Genomic DNA, 18,134 nt, shown 5'->3' on the forward strand with positions numbered 1-18,134 from the left:
GTCTCTCTGTCTCAAATAAATAAAATCTTTAAAAAAATAAAATTAAATAAATAAATAAAAGACACAAGTATAGATGCTGGCATATGTCGGAAACTACCCCCCCAAACTCGATTCCCTTTAGGAGAAGGAGTGGATGCCGGGAAGGGGAGCACAGACCCCCTCCCTTCCTCGACCTCCTGGCCGTTGTCGCCCCGGGTCTTTAGGAAACCGGCAGGCACTCCGCGTCTTCGTCATGTTAGCGACAGGCCGCCGAGGTGCCGAGGGCAGGCCACCTGGCCAGGGGGACAGCCAGGCGGCTCCACGCGTCCCCCGGAGTCTTCACCCTCCCTGATGTCTTAACGCTTGTTCCTAACATAGAAACTCATCTCTGTAAACCTGTAAACCTCATAAGTGCAACCAGTTCTCAAACGCCCAGGGCCTGTCCCGGGGCTCGCTGCCCTTCCCGCCCAGGGGCCCCTCCCTGACCGCACCCCCGGCCTCAGGCCACAGGACCTCCCGAGAAAGCCTCGGCAGTGGGGGCGCCGCTGCGCTCAATAACCGGCTGGGCGGGTCCGTTGCAGGCGGCGGGCAGCGCCGCACAAATGCTAAGCGTCCTCGGAGGCCAGATGGTATTGAGCAATGCGGCCCTCGCCCCGCGTGCGAGTGTGTGTGTGTGCGTGTGTGTGCGCGTGTGTGATCTGTTTATCTGGCCGGCGCTTGCCTGAGAAAATATTTTACGAGCACACAGAGGACCCATAAGGAAAGAAGGACGCTCGGGCCGCACAGCCCGCACACCCGGGATGCAGGCGTCGGCTCTAGAATACCTCCGCTTCTGAGGTTGTGCGGTTTTTATGCAGATCAGCAGCTGCCAGCTGCCAACAATTTTACTACAGCAAATTAAGAAAACTGTCACCAATTGAAACTGGAGTGGGACGGGAACAATTTAAAGAAGGGGAGTGTAATTAAATCAAATGGGAATCTGGCTCGACACGATGGCAGGGGAGCCCTGCGCTCCCCGCTGAGGTCACCAGCCCTTCCTGCCACAGCTAATTTGCTGAGTGGGGTGCTCTCACTGCGGCCAGAAGCCTCCCCCTGGGGCCAGGAGGCAGACGGGTAAAATCCAGGCTAATGGCATGACCCCGGCCCGCGCCCCTACCCACGAGCAGGCCCAGGCCAGCCAGGACCCTCAATGGCAGGCTTGGGCACGAACAGTGGGTTCCAGCAGGAGGACACCGCCCCACTCAGGCCGTGGTGAACCCAAAGCCCCAGAGGAAGTGGGAGCTGCAGCCACTTTAAATACACAGGTGTGAAGAGGTGATGGCCCAGGTGGGACCTACCAACACCCTCAGGTGCCTGTCATCGAGGTGCCCGGGGCTCAAAGCCACCGCGTCAGGGGCTAGCCAGGCTAGACCCAGCCCTACAAGACTGAGGCCACCAGGCAGAGTAAAGATCGCTGCCTCCAAATTCCAGAAAGTTCTCTGTGTCCCCATACTCGGTTTCCCCACCAGTAACAGGAGACGACGCATGGGATGTACGAGGGTGATGTCTGCACATGCCGTGCAGCCACCCTCAGGGCCAGGGGCGTGTCTGCAGGTGCATCCCATCCCCACGATCCAGTACACGCACGCTGGGGGCCACTGCTCACTCGGTCACCGTGCAGCGACCGCTCTGCTGGGGACAAGTCCTGTCCCACCAGGGACATCTGGCCATGTCCGGAGACTCCCTCCCTCATAACTGGGAGGAGGCCAGAGACGCTGCCGAATGCCCTACGATGCCCAGGATGGTCCCCGCCACTGACAGCTGTCCCGCCCCGCGTGTCACCAGTGCCAGGTGGAGAAGCCCTGCTCTAACCGGCCCGAGCTCATCACCGGCCTGCCCAGCACCGGCCTGAGAAATGACCCAGGCGTTTCTCCACCAGCACGACCCCCACAGGCCTCCAGGGGGGTCCAGCTCTCGGGCCTGTCTCCCCCTGCCGCAGCTCTGCTAGGGCCCGAGGCAGCAACTTGGTGCCCTCCACGGCCACCTGCCTCTGGCCCGCGCCTCCCTCCCGGGGCCGGCAGGGGCTCCCCTCTGCAGGCGCCAGCCCCCTCCTCTTGCTCATCTACATGGGTCCCCGCTCCCAGCTCCACACTGGGGCCCGGACTAAGCGGCCGGGAGGGAGCCCCGGGACCGCGTCCCCAGCCCCTCGTGGTAAATTGACAGCAGCGTGGCAAGCTGGTGGCTGCAGGCCGTGGGCAGGGGACGCCGCTGGGGGCTCCCTGGGGCGGGAAAGGAGCAGGGTAAGAGGGGCAGCGCGGGCCCCCCCCCAGGCCCTCCAGGAACAGACTGCCAGCCGGGCGAGCCGTGGCAGGTGGCGGCCGGGATCGGGGTCCCCCCCCGGGGTCCCGGCTCACCATCTGCCCCACACACACGCTGGCCGCCTCCATCATGGCCCCGTCGGCGATGGAGCGGGCCGACTCCTTCTCGATGTGCGGGTTTCCCGAGAGCAGCTCCTCCACCACCTGCCGGGCGAGGCAGACAGGGTGACCTGGGGCCTCCGTCGGGGCCGCGGGGCGGGAGGCGCCAGGAGCCTGGCCGGCGGGCGGGCGGGAGCATACTTTACATTTCGATATTCTTCCAGGGTGATGCGGCCGTCGCTGTCGGAGTCATACATGTGGAACAGAACTGGGGGCGGCGGAGAGAGGGGGCTCCGTCAGGCGAGCTGGAGGGGAGCCCGCGTGCCCCCGCTTCCCCAGCCGTCCTGCTCCGAAGGCCTCCTCAAAACGAGCCAAAGACACCCGTAATGACCCCCCCTCCCCGGGCAACCGCAGGGGTCAAGGGCCAAGGCCACGGGGCCAAACTGCCTCCCTCCTGGTGGGTGACCCTGGGCAAGTGACCTAACTTCTCTGAGCCTCGGCTCTCCCATCTGTACAACGGGAGTAACAGCAACAGCGTGTGCTTCAGGGCGTGGCACAGGCTCAGTGAGCCACAAAGCTGGCGGATCGGGACCCGCGGTCCCCACACGCCGCGAGCACAGACGTGACACTCGCGTTGATGTGAAGACAAATCAACGTTATTTCAAAGTATCATTCCTTGGGGTGCCCGGCTGGCTCAGCAGGACAAGCGTGCAACTCTTGATCTGGGGTTGTAACTTTGAGCCCCACATTCTGCAGAGATTACTTAAAAATCTTCAAACAAAATAAAAATAAAAAATAAAATAAAATCTTCACACACACACACACACACACACACACACAAAATAACCCCCAGGGAATCCCTGGGTGACTCAACGGTTTAGCTCCGCCTTCAGTCCAGGGCCTGACCCTGGGAACCCAGGATCGAGTCCCACGTCAAGCTCCCTGCATGGAGCCTGCTTCTCCCTCTGCCTGTTTCTCTACCTCCCTCTGTCTCTCGTGAATAAATAAAATCTTAAAAAAAAAAAAAAGAAAGAAAGAAAGAAAAGAAAGCATCACTCCTCAAAGACCCAAGAAGGCAGCGATCATTGGCAGGTCATGGGCCCCCTGCCAATATTCAGGCCCCTGGCTGGTCTGAGCCGGCCCCCCGAGGGCACAAGGGACCCAGCACCTCCTCCCCTCTGGTTATTCCACTTTGTGTCATTCACTTTGTTCCTGGACTGACATCACTCAGCATCCAGCAGCCCAAGGGAGGCCAGGAGCTGAAGGGGAGGCAGCCCCCGCCCCCCAGCTCAGCCTCAAGCTAAGTCCCCTGCGCTGGCATCGATCCAGCACAGACCAGACACCCCAGGCCGGGCAACGTGCGGCAAACGTCTTCGCTTCTCATCCACACGTGACCCTGTGAGGTGAGCCTGCCCTGAACCCATTTCACAGGCTGCACTGCGGAAGCTCAGAGAAGTTAGCGTGTTCACCCACGGCTGCCCTGTGAAGGGACGGGGCACCAGGGGCCCCCATGACCTCCGACCCGGCCCTTGGAGCAGGTGGGACACTGACACCCGGCTCCCCGCTGGCCTGGAGCACCAAGGGAGGAAGGGCCCGGCCAGTTCCCACCAGGCCTCACGTGCACATTCCAGAGCTAAATCCAGCCCGGTCCCCGTGTTTACTTGTTCCTGCTAACGAGGCTGAGCCTCCTCGGGCGGAGGCAGCAGGATGTCAGGAGTCATGGGAAAGTCCACACGGGGAAGGGACATGTGACACAGGCCACCCTGGGCCCCCGTGCAGCTGGCCAGCCCAGATCACGAACAAGTGGCTCTGGAGCCCAGGGCCTGGGGGCGGAGGGGGGGGGGGGCGTCCTCCAGACCAGGCCCATCAGAGGCCCATCTGGCCAACTTGGCGCTGGGGGGCACGTTGCGGGGGGGGGCAAACGTCCCAGGACCTCCCCGGGTGCCCGTGCAACCTCACCGAGCTCCGAACCAGTGTATATTCACAGAGCCCCGTCCAAGGACCAAGGCCATGCGGCTGCTTAGTGGAGGGGCCCTGCTGCAGCCCAGCCCGTCCCAACCAGAGGCCCCCCCTTTTCACCTTGGCTGAGAAGCCAGCGGCCCAAGAGCACCACCCGCGGGGGGGGGCGCTGAGCCCTGGGACCCGCCTCCCAGAGATGCCGCTCGGCGGCCCCCCTCCCCCTCCACACAGGCCCACCCGCCGGCTGCAGGGGTGCGGAGGGACCTGCGGAGACGCACGCACATCGCAGCTTCTCCTTCCGGCACAGCTGCACCTGCTCCTCGTCCATGGTGGTGTCGATGGGCCGGAAGTAGGACATGATGGTCAGGAAATCCTCGAAGTTGATCTCGTCGGCCAGGCCGCTGGACCCCTTGCGCAGGTTCCTGGGGGAGCAGGGGGGCAAACGGGGCGGCGCCTGAGCCCTGCAGCCCGTCCTCTCACCACCGACGCCGCAGAGCGCGGCCTTCCTGGGCCCACGGTTCCCTGCGGCCGACAACTCGGCCTTGGCTTCCGCTGCCCAGCGGCCTACTCGCGGGGCGCTGGGGGTCCCCAGAGGCTTAGCCCAAGGCCCGCACTGCCCCCCACCGCTCACAGCCCTGGAGGCCCGGGGCAAGACCACAGCCACGCAGCGGGGAGGGCTGGGGGGCTGCAGTGCACAGGGGTGGGCTCTCCAGAGAGGGGAAACCGAGGCAGCGAGCAATTCCGCAACTCCCCAGGCTACTTCTGCTGACCCCACCCGTCGGATCCGAGGCTGGCAAACTGCAGTCCACAAGCCAGCCCCACCTGCCGCCTACTTCTCTACACTCCATGAGCCAAGGAAGGGCTTTAGGTTTTTAAAATGGTTGAAAAAAGCATTTGCGGGAGTAAAAAACCCAAAGTAATAATAAGAATCCCATGAAATTCGGAGTTCCTTGCCTATCGATAAAGTCGTATTGGCACACAGCCACGCCCATTCATTTCCTAACTGGGGCCATTTTGTCGCCACCAGGGCCAAGAGGAGCGGTGGTGACAGCCGTTGCAGGCCCAACAAAGCCGAAAAGATCTACTCTGTGGCCTCCGCCTCCGGCAGGAACAGGCTGCGACCGCTCCTCAGCAGCTGCCTGAAACTAGTAGCGGCCGGCGTGGTCGGGCTGAGTAAGCGGTTCACTACCGAAGTGCAAAGTTTACTAATAACTTCAGATTTTTTTTTAGTGAGTCAAGGTGGGCTCGAGGTCGTCCCCTTGGCCGTGGAGGGGCAGGGAAGGGCCCACGTCCCAGCCCGGGCTCCACGGGGTCCACCTTGTGGCCGCACGGTGCTCAGCACGTGGGCGGCTTCCATTCTTCTTACAAAGATGCCCGTGTTTGGGTTTTGTTGTTGTTGGTTTTTTTTAAGATTTTATTTATATGACAGAGAGTGAGGGAGTGAACGAGCACAAGCAGGGGGAACAGGAGGAAGAGGAAGAAGCAGGCTCCCCACTGAGCAGGGAGCCCAACTTGGAGCTCGATCCCAGGACCCTGAGATTGTGACCGGACCCGAAGGCAGATGCTTCGCTGACCGAGCCTCCCAGGCACCCCAAGTGCCCGGTTTAGAGCAGTAGTTTCATCCTTAACTGTCTGGTGACCCTGTAAACAACAGAGCCCTTGGAGGTGGGTAAGGGCCGTGTCCACACCGCCCCCCAAGACAGCTTCTCTGCTCACAGTCCTGTTCTTGAAGGGTCTCAGGAAAGCAAGGCTGGCTCTGGTCTTCCTTAAGACGAAAATCCTGTCTCTGGCCCCCACTTCAAAGTCCTCCCTCACCCCCCTCGGAACTTCCAGGACAAGAAGCAAGGGATGGGTGAGGGTGTACAGGCTCTCAGCTGCAGGCCCCAGGCTGTTCTGGGCCCAGGCTTGGGGAGCCCATCCTTAACCTTGCCCTCCTCAGAGACTTCTAGGCTGCCTGCCGGTCACCCACCAGGTCCTGACCCAGCCTCCACCATCCCCAGCAGGACCCTCCCACCCATGCTCTATGCACAGCCACGTGAGCTCTGCAAAATGCACTCGACCCTATTGCTCCTGCTTAAAGCCCTTGAAGCTTCAAATTTCAGGGTAAGCCTCAATCCCTCGGCCTGCTCCCCCAGGACCCAGGGGGTGCGTGTTGGTCTCACCATCCACCTTGGCCCAGCCCTGCACACCCCCTCCTGCCACTCTCGGCTTCTCAGGGGCCCCCACAGGTTTGTTTCCATGTCCACCTCTGGACACTCCACATTCCCTGACTGCCTGACGTCCCTTTCCCCTTCCGTCCCACAGACAGCACCACAGCTGTCCTGACTTCGGACCCCCGAGGGAAGCAGGGAGTCTTTCCTGCCCCTGACTGACCACCCCAAAGTCCAGTGGCAAATGCTTGGGCCCTGCCTTCCTGTCCCCTTGCCAGACAGAGGCTTCAGTCCCAGTCCCGGGTCCAGGCCCCATCCCCTCGGCAGAGGCCACCGCTCATGGACGGCAGCCCAGCAGACACCTGAATGTCTGTGCTGGAAACACAGGTCCTGGAGCCGTTCTGGTTCCCCCAGGTGACAGACGAAAGCCAAGCTGTGTATGTGGAGTCAGGTTTGTTTTAAAGAATAACTGCACATGGTTTAACACACAGATTTTGCATTTGAACAGTATGCACCTAGGACACCCACGCCCCAATCAGGACCCAGAATATTCTCACGCATGCCAGGAGTGCCTTCTCTCCAGTCTGGACACACTCCCAGTCCTCCCTGCTGCCCTCGCAGTGTGTCCAGAGGACCAGCCTGCTAGGCCCTGGTCCCAGCCGGTCCCGCAGGCCCCAGGAAGCACGGTTTGCTGGAGAGGCACCCTTGCCCCTCCCTAGGTCACCTCATGTCATGGGAACCCTGGTCCCTCCAGCTCCACCCCATAGAAGTCTGGGTCCCTGCGGCCTGGCCGGCCTCCCAAGTGGCCAAGTCTGCATGGAGCCTTTTGGAAACAAGCCTCACGGACACACAGGGAGGCGTGTGCCCACATCCTCATGCACACACCCATCTCATACGGCACCACCAGGCTCTGGGCACCCTGTGAGACCTTCCACACTAGACCCCCACCACGCAGGTCAACTCCATGTCAAGGGGTGCCTCTCCCGGCCTGGCCCCCCCTCCCACCACCTGCCAGCACCCCCACCTCCTGCTCTGCCTCGCTGTCCACCAAGGCCTCCTTCCCAGATACTTCGGGCAGAACTGGGATTAAAAAGGAGATTCCATGGCTCATGGAGGCTCAGTGAAGCATCTGCTTTTGGCTCAGGTCATGATCTCAGGGTCCTGGGATTGAGTCCCACACTGGGCTCCCTCTGCCTACTTGTGCTCTCATCTATCTGTCTCTCTCTAATAAATCAATAAAAACTTTTAAGAAAGGAGATTCCAACCCCATCTCCAGCACGGACTGTGTGGCGTCCCTCTGGCAAATGTGACAACCGTCTGTGACGAGTCCTCTGCTCACCTCCAACCCCAGATCTAACCTTCCCCTCTGTCCTCTGTTCTTCCCTCCCCAGTGCCACAAAGCTGCTCGCTGCTCTCACCTTCACTCAGCACCCTGGCCTCCAGCTGGGGGACTGTGATACACCCACTCCTGGGCCTCCGTCCCCTACAGCCCACCAGCAGCCAGGGGCTGTGATCCATACCCCACCTTAAACCCATCAGTGCCTCCCCACTGCTGCTCCCAAGACACCTCTTGCTGGTGAAAGGGCTGCAGCATGCAGCTCTGCCCTCCCCACACCTCCCATCCTGCATAGTCTCTCTGTGCTCTGGCCAGACCTCCTTTCTGCCACACACAGTCACCATACTTTCTGATGCCACAGGGCCTTTGCACATGCAGTTCTTTCCTCCCCAAACACCTCTCTCTGCTTTGTCTTATTAACTCTTGGTCACTCTCTCAGGCCTTGCCCCTCAGCCAAGACTCTGCAACTTCCAGGGCATCTGAGGACACCAACCCATACCCAGGAACAGGGGAGGCTCAGGGAGACTCAGCATCTTGCTTAGGGCTGCATGGCCCTGGCAGAACCAGAGCAGAGTGGCTGAGGTTCACAAACTTGAAACCTGTCCAAGAAGTCACCACCCATCTTCTGGCCACAACACACCTATTCCCTTCCTTCCTCTTTCTGCCAGTTCTCCCAGTTTCTCAGCCGCCTCTGTAGACACAGGGGTCAGGCCTGGGGCTCTGGTGTGTTTGCCCACAGGCCCCAACTGCCTAGGGAGGGCGTGTGCAACCCAACTCCTGATAGAGACTCAAACATACTGAGTCTCATGCAGTCATGCAAGTCAACTCCAACGACACTGGACATTTGAGGCCATGAGCTCTGGCTGGAACCTCAGCCCTAGGACACTGCATCACCACCCTGTGCTTCAGTTTCTCTGTAATTCATGGCAATGAGCAGAAAGATAGACAACATCATTTCAGTGGACCCTCAGCAACCCCATGAGGCAGATGCTACTGTGACCTCCATTGTACAGGTACAGAAACTGAGGTAGCCTCCAAGGTGGCTCCCAGTGATTCCCACCTCCTGGCACTCAGGAGTGTTGTCCCCTCTCTTCACATGAGCTGACCTAGCGACTCACTTCTGATGAAGAGAGCACAGCAAAAACAATGGATGCCCCCCGACAAGATTAGGTTGCATATAATGGGGTCTTCCATCTCAGGGGCTCAACCTAGCCTCCTCTCTCATGTGGATGTTGCTCTGCAGGAGGCCAAGAGCTGCCATGAGTGAGCAGCCCTGGAGGGGGTCCCTGCGGTGCTGCCTGCTGCCAGCCATGTGTGTGAGCTTGGAAACAGAGCCTGCCCCAGTCGGGCCTTCAGATGACTGAGGTCACAGCTGTCCCTGGACCTGAGAAGCCAGCTAGTCTGCACCTGGGTCCCTGACAATGGACACAAACAGTGAAATAGTATGTGTTTTGGGGGCACCTGGGTGGCTCAGTCAACAAAGCATGTGCCTTCAGCTCAGGTCATGATCCTGCGGTCCTAGAATCAAATCCCACATCAGGCTCCCTGCTCAGTGTGGAGCCTGCTTCCCCATCTGCCTCTGCCACTACCCCTGCCTGCACGCTCTTGCTTGCTCACTCTCTCTCTAATAAATAAAACATTAAAAAAAAAAATAAGTATTTGTTTTAAACTGCTAAGAATTGGGATTATCTGTTATGCAGCCACAGCTAACTAACACACAGGCCCAGCAAGATTGGGTGAGCTGCCCAAAGTCAACCAGCTAGGACTCCAGAGCTTGAGCTGTCTGCCCCCAAGCTGTGCCTCTGACTCCTACACAGCCCCCTCTTCTCTGCATTGGTTTAAGGGGCGACTCTGAGCACACGAGCACCGTACGTAGGTACAGGGGTAAAATGCCCCCTTGAGGCCAAAGTCACCTGCCATTGGGCTGGTTCAGGGATGAGGGCCCACCTGTTGTCGAAGAAGGCACGGACGATTTTGGATCGGATTGGGTTGAGCTCCAGGTCAGGGACGTTATTGAAGTTCTCTTTGCTGAGTCGCAGTTAGGAGGAGAAACACCGGAAAGAGAAAGAGACAAGGAAAACATCCAATGTCAGATGGCAAGTTCACCACTCATCAGGCTGTCTTTATCAATCCTGAGCAGATCCTGTGAGAAGAGTCCAGAGACAAGACTGGAATACGCTGCACTGATCTGCCACCTGCTCGAACCTTTGCCCTGTAGGAGCGGGGAGGATTTGAAGGCTTTGAGATGCTCTATGTCCTGGAATTCACCCCCAGAAAAATGCAGACACACAAGATTTGCAACCCGTTCCGAGGGGTCAGGGACCACCTGAGGTCCATCACAGGCCCAGTGAGGAGACCCTGCTTTGGTCAATCTGGAATTGGGGTAGCAGAATTCTTGCCGGGAGGCTGGAAGACAGTCTGGCAAGTCCTTGACAGGTGAATGGGGAATAAACACGTGACCCAGCACTTCTGCTCCTACAAACACATCCATGTAAGAACTTGTCCGTGAACGGCAAGGCAGCATTACTCGTAACAGCCACAAAGTGGAAACCTCTCAAGTGTCTGTCACCTGAGAAGCACATCAATAACTTGTGGTCCATCCAGACGATGGAGTATTATTGGGCCACAAAGGAAGGAAGGAAGTAGGGGTCCCTGCGCCAACATAGCCAAGCCTTGAAAACATTACACATGCTGAGAGAAAGAAGCCAGGCACTAACCTACACTGTGTATGATTTCACTCACATGAAATGTCTCGAACAGGTGGATTCGGAGAGATAGAAGGGAGACCAGGGGCAGCCAGGGGCCGGGGGAGGGGAATGACAGGTGTGACAGCTAAGGGTACCAGGTTTCTGAACAGGACGATCAAAAGATTCAGAAATTGGCCATGCGGCTGGATGCACGCCTTTCAGTATACTAAAAACCCTGCAGAATTGTGCAATTTAATGGGCAAGTTGTATGGTAGGTGAACCACAGGTCAGTAAAGCTGTTTAAAAAAAAAAAAAAGATGCTGGCTTGGGGGCAGAAGCGAATCACTGGGCACAGGTGTGACGGGTGGCACTGGCAGGCCTGGCTTGCAGGGTGCCCGCCCAAACTCAAGAGCCAGTGTCTGTTGGTGCCACACTCTAGATTCCTAAAATCCCAGGCCTAAAGGCGGCAGCACACTCAGAATAGTTGCCCGGGGTGATGGAACACTACTCAGCCAGAAAAAGGAACACAGTACTGATACATGCTGCCATATAGACGAGGACAGTCACGGTGCTGAGAGGCCAGACGACATGGCCACATATAGGATCTGTTTTTCCACAATGACCAGAATAGGCATATCCAGAGACAGAAAACAGACTGTTGGTTGGCTGCTGGGGGCAAGGTGATAACGGAGTTGATGGCTAATCAGCACAGGGGTTTCTTGCGGGGGGGGGGGGGGGGGGGAAGGGGGTGGTGACGAAAATGTCCTCAAATTAACTGCATACTTTTCTTGTTGATGTTTCTAGCAGCAATGTCCACAATAGCCAAACTGTGGAAGGAGCCTCGGTGTCCATCGAAAGATGAATGGATAAAGAAGATGTGGTCTATGTATACAATGGAATATTCCTCAGCCATTAGAAATGACAAATACCCACCATTTGCTTCCACGTGGATGGAACTGGAGGGTATTATGCTGAGTGAAATAAGTCAATCAGAGAAGGATAAACATTATATGGCCTCATTCATTTAGGGAATATAAAAAATAGTGAAAGGGAATAAAAGGAAAGGCGAGAAAATGAGTGAAAATATCAGTGAGGGTGACAAAACATGAGAGACTCCTAACTCTAGGAAATGAACACGGGGTAGTGGAAAGGGAGGTGGGCAGGGGGGTAGGGGTGACTGGGTGATGGGCACTGAGGGGGGGCACTTGATGGGATGAGCACTGGGTGTTATGCTAAATGTTGGCAAGTTGAACTCCAATAAAATTTTTTAAAGATTTGAGAAAGAGCACAAGCAGTGGGGCGGGGCAGAGGGAGAAGCAGGCTCCCCGCTGAGCAAGGAGCCCAAAGTGGGGCTTGATCCCAGGACCCTGAGATCATGACCTGAGCTGAAGGCAGGTGCTTACCTGACTGAGCTGCCCAGGAGCCCCGACTGCCTACATTAAGTGGGTCGACTGTATGATATGTGCATTATATCTCAATAAGGCATTTAAAAATTTTTCCCTAAAATGTGTTTTAAAACCAAAAAGCAAAGAACCACTGCACTATGATCCCATTTATATAAAGAACAAAAGGTACCAGCACTAACCCATGTAGCCCAAAGTCAGGATGAAAGGTCAACTGCCTTCGAAGAGGGTAACCAGGAACATGAGGCGGCTTTGGGGCTGAGAATGTTCTGCCTTTGACTGGATGTGGGGTCATGGGTATGTTCAGTCCGTAAAAGTTCCCCTCTCTGTGAGCCGACACTTTTCCCCACATCATACTCCCCTCAGCCAGGAGAAGTCAGGCCAAAGGAGCCACGGAGAGCTTGAGAGAGAATTCTGGGAGGAGGGGAAAGAGGCAACCAGCAGCTCTGTGGCTGAGACCCCAGGCCCCCTCTGGCTTTCATTGGCCAAGGGGTCAGAACTTCTACCAATCCTGCCTCGGCCTCAGTTTGCTACCTGTAAAGTGGGCATGCAGATGCCGCAGACAGCAGCACCCGCGCACCAGAGCACCTGCAGAAGGGGCAGTCATTTCTAGAGCACCACGTCCTCAATGGCTTGCACGGCCAGGGGCAGTGCCAGTGCTCTGTAAGCCATATGCAAACAGCTGAGTGAAAGGGATGGGAGTATGGGCAGCGCTCGCCCCGTGGTCTGTTCTGTCCTGAGCACCCAGCTAGGGCCAGGCTGGGTCCCCCCACCGAGGGGTCCAGGCCGCTCAGATGCTCCGGGGACTTCCCCGTTGGAATCCTGCAGAGCATCAACTTCCTGCCTGGGAACGGGCATTCAGAGGAGCTGCCCCCCAGAGCTGCTGGCAGCATCATGGTTGCAGACACACCTGGGAAGTGAAAGTGGGTCTGGTTAATTCCCCAGAAGGGACCAGAGGTCAACAGTGGGGAAGCTGCAGGTTCTCGGGGGCTGAGCGAGGCCCAGGCTCCCCTCCTGACGGGAAAAGATGAGGCAGATGCTAGGAACCAGGCTGGGGGCACAGCAGCCTGGCCCTGGCCTCTGGTGGGTCTGTGCTGGTGTCCTTGAAGCCCAGCTGCCCCCCCTGCTCCTCTGCACAGCACCTGCAAGACCCACACTCAAACCCTGGCTCTCTCTCACAGGCACCTGACAGATGTTCCATGCCTCAGTTTCCTCATCTGTGAATTGGGTGCAGACCCAGAACCACCCACAACAAAGGGGCAGTGAAATCCAACACACCAGGATCTGGCTCAGGATCTGCTCCTGACCAGGCACATGATCTTGGGTAAGCCTCTCCACGTCTCAGAGCCTCAGGTTTATCATCTGTAAATTGGGGATCACGGGAATGTCTGGGTAGCGTCACTGGGTTAATGAAATGAATAAGCCTGATAAATACACATATGGTGCTTAGCAGGCTGCCTGACATACAGTGAGCTCTTCATTTTAACATTAGGATAAGAGGCGTGCCTGGGTAGCTCAGTCGGTTAGGTGGCTGACTCTTGGGTTCGGCTCAGGTCACAATCTCAGGGTCCCGGGATCGAGCCCCTCATCGGGGCTCCACACTCAGCAGAGAGTCTGCTGGAGGATTCTTTCTCCCTCTCTCCCTCTGCCCCTTCCCCTGCTCCAGTGCACACCTGTGCATGCAGACTCTCATTCCCTGAAATAAATGTTTTAAAAAATAAATGAATAAAATTAGGACCATAATAATAGCAGCTAACCTTCTGTGTCCTCCCAAGGTGACAGGTATTGCTCTAAGAGCTTTACATCATTCTCCTATAAGGCAGACGCTTATCCCCATGTTAAAGATGGGGAGACTGAGGCAGAGAAGTAAAGAAATTTCAGACTGCTGAGGAGGATACCGACGGACTGGCGGCACGCAGGATCCCCTGGAAACGCTAGAAGACTCAGGTCTGGCTGTCGGGCCCTTGCAGACACTCCCGGATATTTGCCAACTTCCTCTTTTCAACAAGTCGACTGCAGGCCAGGAGCCCAGAGCCTGGGAGAGGCTGACCGCAGTTTAATGCCCCGTAAATGCCAGTTTCGGGCCTGTCCTCCTTCCTCCCCACCCGCCCCCAGGTGCCCACTGGGCTGGTAGGACCGGCTCGGCAGCAGGTGTCCGGGCGCAGGCCACAGCGTGGGAAAGGGCTGTCCTCCTTGTGAGCCCAGGGCTCCGGGGCCTGAGCTCCAGGTCTGGTGATGCTGCCGCAGTGACCAGCAGGGAGGGGTCCCCCAGAGAGGCCCCAGGGGCACACCACTTGCATACCTCCTCCCAGGGGTTGAGCCCAGGGCGTTAAACATCCCGTCTCCCTGCCAACAGCATCCCGAGGGCTTTCCCTATGCCAGGCTGTGCTAAGGGCTCTGCAAACACTGCTGTGTTTAATCAGCTCATCAGCCCCCACACACCCATAATCCCCATTTTACAGGAGAGAGATGGAGACCCGGGGAGGCGAAGTGATGAAGCCACGGTCCCACAGCTAGGAGGGGAGTTTTGAATTCAGCCCTAACCACCCCATATACTTCCTCTGGGTTGTATGTTTTTACCTCAAAGAGAAAGAACAACTGAAATTTTGGTTGGGGATCTGTCCCCCACCCCAGCCCCTAGAGGCCCCATCCGGGACCCAGAAAAGAAGGCAAGACAAGCACCCAGCCCCCGCAAGGGAAGGAAAGACTGAGAAACCGCCAAGGAGGGGCTCTTCCGCAAGGCTCGTGGTGTGGGCTGGTTTCCGGCAGCTCGGAGGGCCAGCTCAACGGCAAAGCTCTCTGCAGGCTTGGGGCTGGCCTCAGCCTCCACCAGGGCAGAGCACCCCTGGGAGCCGAGGACACAGCAAGGCCCCCAAGGTTCCCAGACTGGAACCCCAGGCCTTCCCTCTCACACTGGCCCATCTGAGAGGGGTCTTTACTCTGGGGCCTGCCTGCCCGATGCTCCTGGTGCCCCCACCCCTCCACTGCACACAGTTTGGCAGTTGACATCTCTCGCATGGGGGCCACGAGATAGTATACACTGGGGAAACTGACCCCCACGGGGACTCACTTACCCGGAATCTCCCCAACAACACTCAAACTACCCAAAGTGTAGACCAGCAGGATCAGCATCATTTGGAGTTTGTGAGAAACACAGAGCTGCTGCTCATGTGCAATCAGAACCCTCATTTTTAACATGATCCCCAGGGAACTTGTGTGAAGGTTAATGCACATTCCTAGAAACACTAGGAATTCCCTAAATGCACCAGGCCGTCTGTCCCATCCTTGTGCTTTTGCACTAGAGCTGAGCCGGTGTTAAACCTTCCCAGGAAAGAGTCTCTATAAAAACTATGCTCGGGGCACCTGGGTGGCTCAATAGGTGAAGCGTCTGCCTTCAGCTCAGGTCATGATCCAGGGGTCCTGGTATCCAGCCCTCCGTCAGACTCCCTGCTCAGCGGGCAGCCTGCTTCTCCCTCCCCCTCTGTCCCTGCCGCTCCCCACTCATGCTCTCTCTCAAATGATAAATAAAAATCATTAAAAAAAAAAAAATGAACGCTGCTCTACACTTTGGTGGCGCCCAGCAGTGAACACAGCTCCCTTTCTCTTTGCCTTGTATGTCCGTGGTTCCATTTACTCACTCCACATTCAGCGGTCTGATGGATCTAAAAATATTTTTGTAATGTGGCTCTATCTAATCAGACCTCCCGCTGGCCCGCATCACTCTGTCTGAAGTATTCCACAGTGTCTATTTCTGGGGGTGCTGAGCCCGTCGCAGCGCTCTCAAGAAGTAAAGTATGCTGTTTAAGACGTTCACCGGTGAAGTGGCCCCACTAAAGAAAGAAAAAGTGCCAGAAGCAATTACTGTATTTCCCTCATGATCTAAAATTCATATCTATTCATGGGTTTACTTAGGGACGGGGCTTCCCGGCTAGAACAGAAGCTCTTGAGGACTGGAGACAAGTCTGCACAGCATAGGGACTCAATCAGTGTGTTAGATGATTGTTTTCTCTTCAAGCATTTCTCCAAGAAGACTCTGAGCTCCGTGCTTTGTGGTCAGAGTGGACTAAGGTTTTGGGGTCCTGAAACATATAATTTAAGGAGCCCTTAAACAAAAAGAATGCAGCATTACGATTTAAAAAAAAAAAAAAAAAAAAAAACAGGGGCACCTGGGTGGCTCAGTGGGTTCTGAGACTCTTGAGCTGCTGCCTTTGGCTCAGGTCATGATCCCAGGGTCCTGGGATCAAGCCCAGAGTCAGGCTCCCTGCTCAGTGGAGAGTCTGTTTCTCCCTCTCCTTCTCCCCCTCCCCCTAACTTGTGCTCTCTAATAAATAAATAAAATCTTTGAAAAAATAAATAAAATTCTATCTCATTTATTTTTTAAAAAAAAATGGTTGCTGGCCCTTGTTCGGAGCACACATGGAGTGGGGCTCTGATACAACAGCTCTGAGGCCTCAGGGGGAGGCCATCCCTGGACATCCTTAGAGAATTTTCAGGAGAAGGGACTCACCAAACACGGGTAGGAAATGGATTAAAATTAAATCCCTTCTGGCAAAAAAAAAAAAAAAATCCCTTCTGGCAGTTTTTACGTTGTGGGAATTTTCTTTTTTAACTATATGCAATTTGTCAAAGCCAAATTCAGAAACTCAATTCTTCATTAACTCTAATGCAATTTACAAAACTTCCTAGTCTATGTTTAAAGCCTGCAGGTTTAAATGATCACTTTTAAGGGGCTCTTTGCACTTGAGGCATCCACCTCAACCCCCATTCCACTGGACTCTAAGAAGCTCTGGAGCACCTCATTCTCTGAGAAGGCAGGGCAGAGTGTCACCTCCCATACCCCTCCCAGACAGCGATGGGGGCCTCACCTTGGGGATGCTGGGCAATGCCTTTCACAACGTTCAAAGGTCAACATTAACGAATGAAGCTCCAGCACAGCCCACAGCTTCCTGGATGTACCCAGGTATCAGAGAGGTGGAAGGCCCAGCCTAGGGTCCCATAGGAAACCCTTGGCAATGTGGGGAAGGTGCTGAGGACCCAATCACAGCCCAGAGCTGTTCATCCCTTCTGCCCTGGGAGAATGGGCAGGAACAGCTGGGGTTCTGGGAGGGGACCCTGCAGGCAGGCCTATTTGCATAAAATGCCGTGTTCTATCACCTCCTTTTTTTTTTTTTTATTGAAGTTCAATTTGCCAACATATAGCATAACACCCAGTGCTCACCTCCTGTCTCTATGCAGCTGACACTCACCTCCCAGTAGAGACTGCGAGACACTGGAACAGGGCTTCGATGATGGAGATTATACACGCCCACCCTGGGATGATAAGGCTGGAGGATCTTCAGGTGGCAGAACAGGAAGACTGAGGTCCCTAGAGGCCACTGCCCAAATGAAGGCAATGCCCACAGGTTCCTTGCAGAGGGATTTCAGCAGGGCTCAAATCCCAGCTTCTCCACTTATGAGCTGTGTGACTTGGGAACAGGCACCTGACCTCTCTGAGGCCAACTTTCCCATCTATAAAATGGAGTACAGCTGTTCCTACCACTACTTCCTGTAGGGTTTTTGTTTTTTTTTAAGATTTATTTATTCATGAGAGACACACAGAGAGAGGCAGAGACACAGGCAGAGGGAAAAGCAGGCTCCCTGCAGGGAGCCAGATAGGGGACTCAATCCCAGGACCCCAGGATCACGACCTGAGCCAAGGGCAGATATCCAACTGCTGAGCCACTCAGGCAACCCCTGTGGGGTTTTATAAGATTGAAGTTACGTGCTCCAGCTACACAGCACACAAAACATGCTCAATTAATAACAGCTTGCATCCATGAATAGTTCCTATGAGCCCGGCCTCAGATAAATTCTTCCCCAGGGATACGCATACCCAAGGGGGGATACAGCACGGACGTATTCCATGCATCGTGGCTCATAAAGAACTTTGGCGGTCCTTATACTCCCTTCCTCCTCATTACTTTGCTTTTTCATTCATTCAACTACCCAGTAGTGGCACTCCCAGAGCATCTAGTATATTTCCAGCCCTGGATACACTAGGATCAGGGAAAAAGACCCAGTTCCTGGCCCTTATTGGGGCCAGCAGTCTGTTAGGGGCACAGCTGCGATTCTGTAAATGGTGGGATGGGTCCCCCAGGAGAAGACCATGGAAGTGCAGGGGGAGTGTTATCTTGGAGGAGGTGATGTCCACAAGTAGCTCTCAGCAGAGGAAAAACCAGCATTCG

At 56.0% G+C, this 18,134-nt stretch overlaps 1 protein-coding gene across 1 annotated transcript in view; it reads right to left on the minus strand.

Annotated features, from left to right (window-relative positions):
- The window catches only part of TESC (tescalcin), a 47,895-nt gene that overhangs the window by 3,324 nt on the left and 26,437 nt on the right, over positions 1–18,134 (minus strand). The window contains exons 3-6 of the mRNA XM_072722928.1: positions 9,768–9,848; positions 4,617–4,756; positions 2,582–2,643; positions 2,373–2,480 (exon numbers count right to left, since the gene is read on the minus strand). Coding sequence (XP_072579029.1) covers positions 2,373–2,480; positions 2,582–2,643; positions 4,617–4,756; positions 9,768–9,848 — 391 coding nt within the window. The remainder of the gene's footprint in view (positions 1–2,372; positions 2,481–2,581; positions 2,644–4,616; positions 4,757–9,767; positions 9,849–18,134) is intronic.

This window comes from Vulpes vulpes, chromosome 10, assembly GCF_048418805.1.
Source record: "Vulpes vulpes isolate BD-2025 chromosome 10, VulVul3, whole genome shotgun sequence".
Lineage (NCBI taxonomy): Eukaryota > Metazoa > Chordata > Mammalia > Carnivora > Canidae > Vulpes > Vulpes vulpes.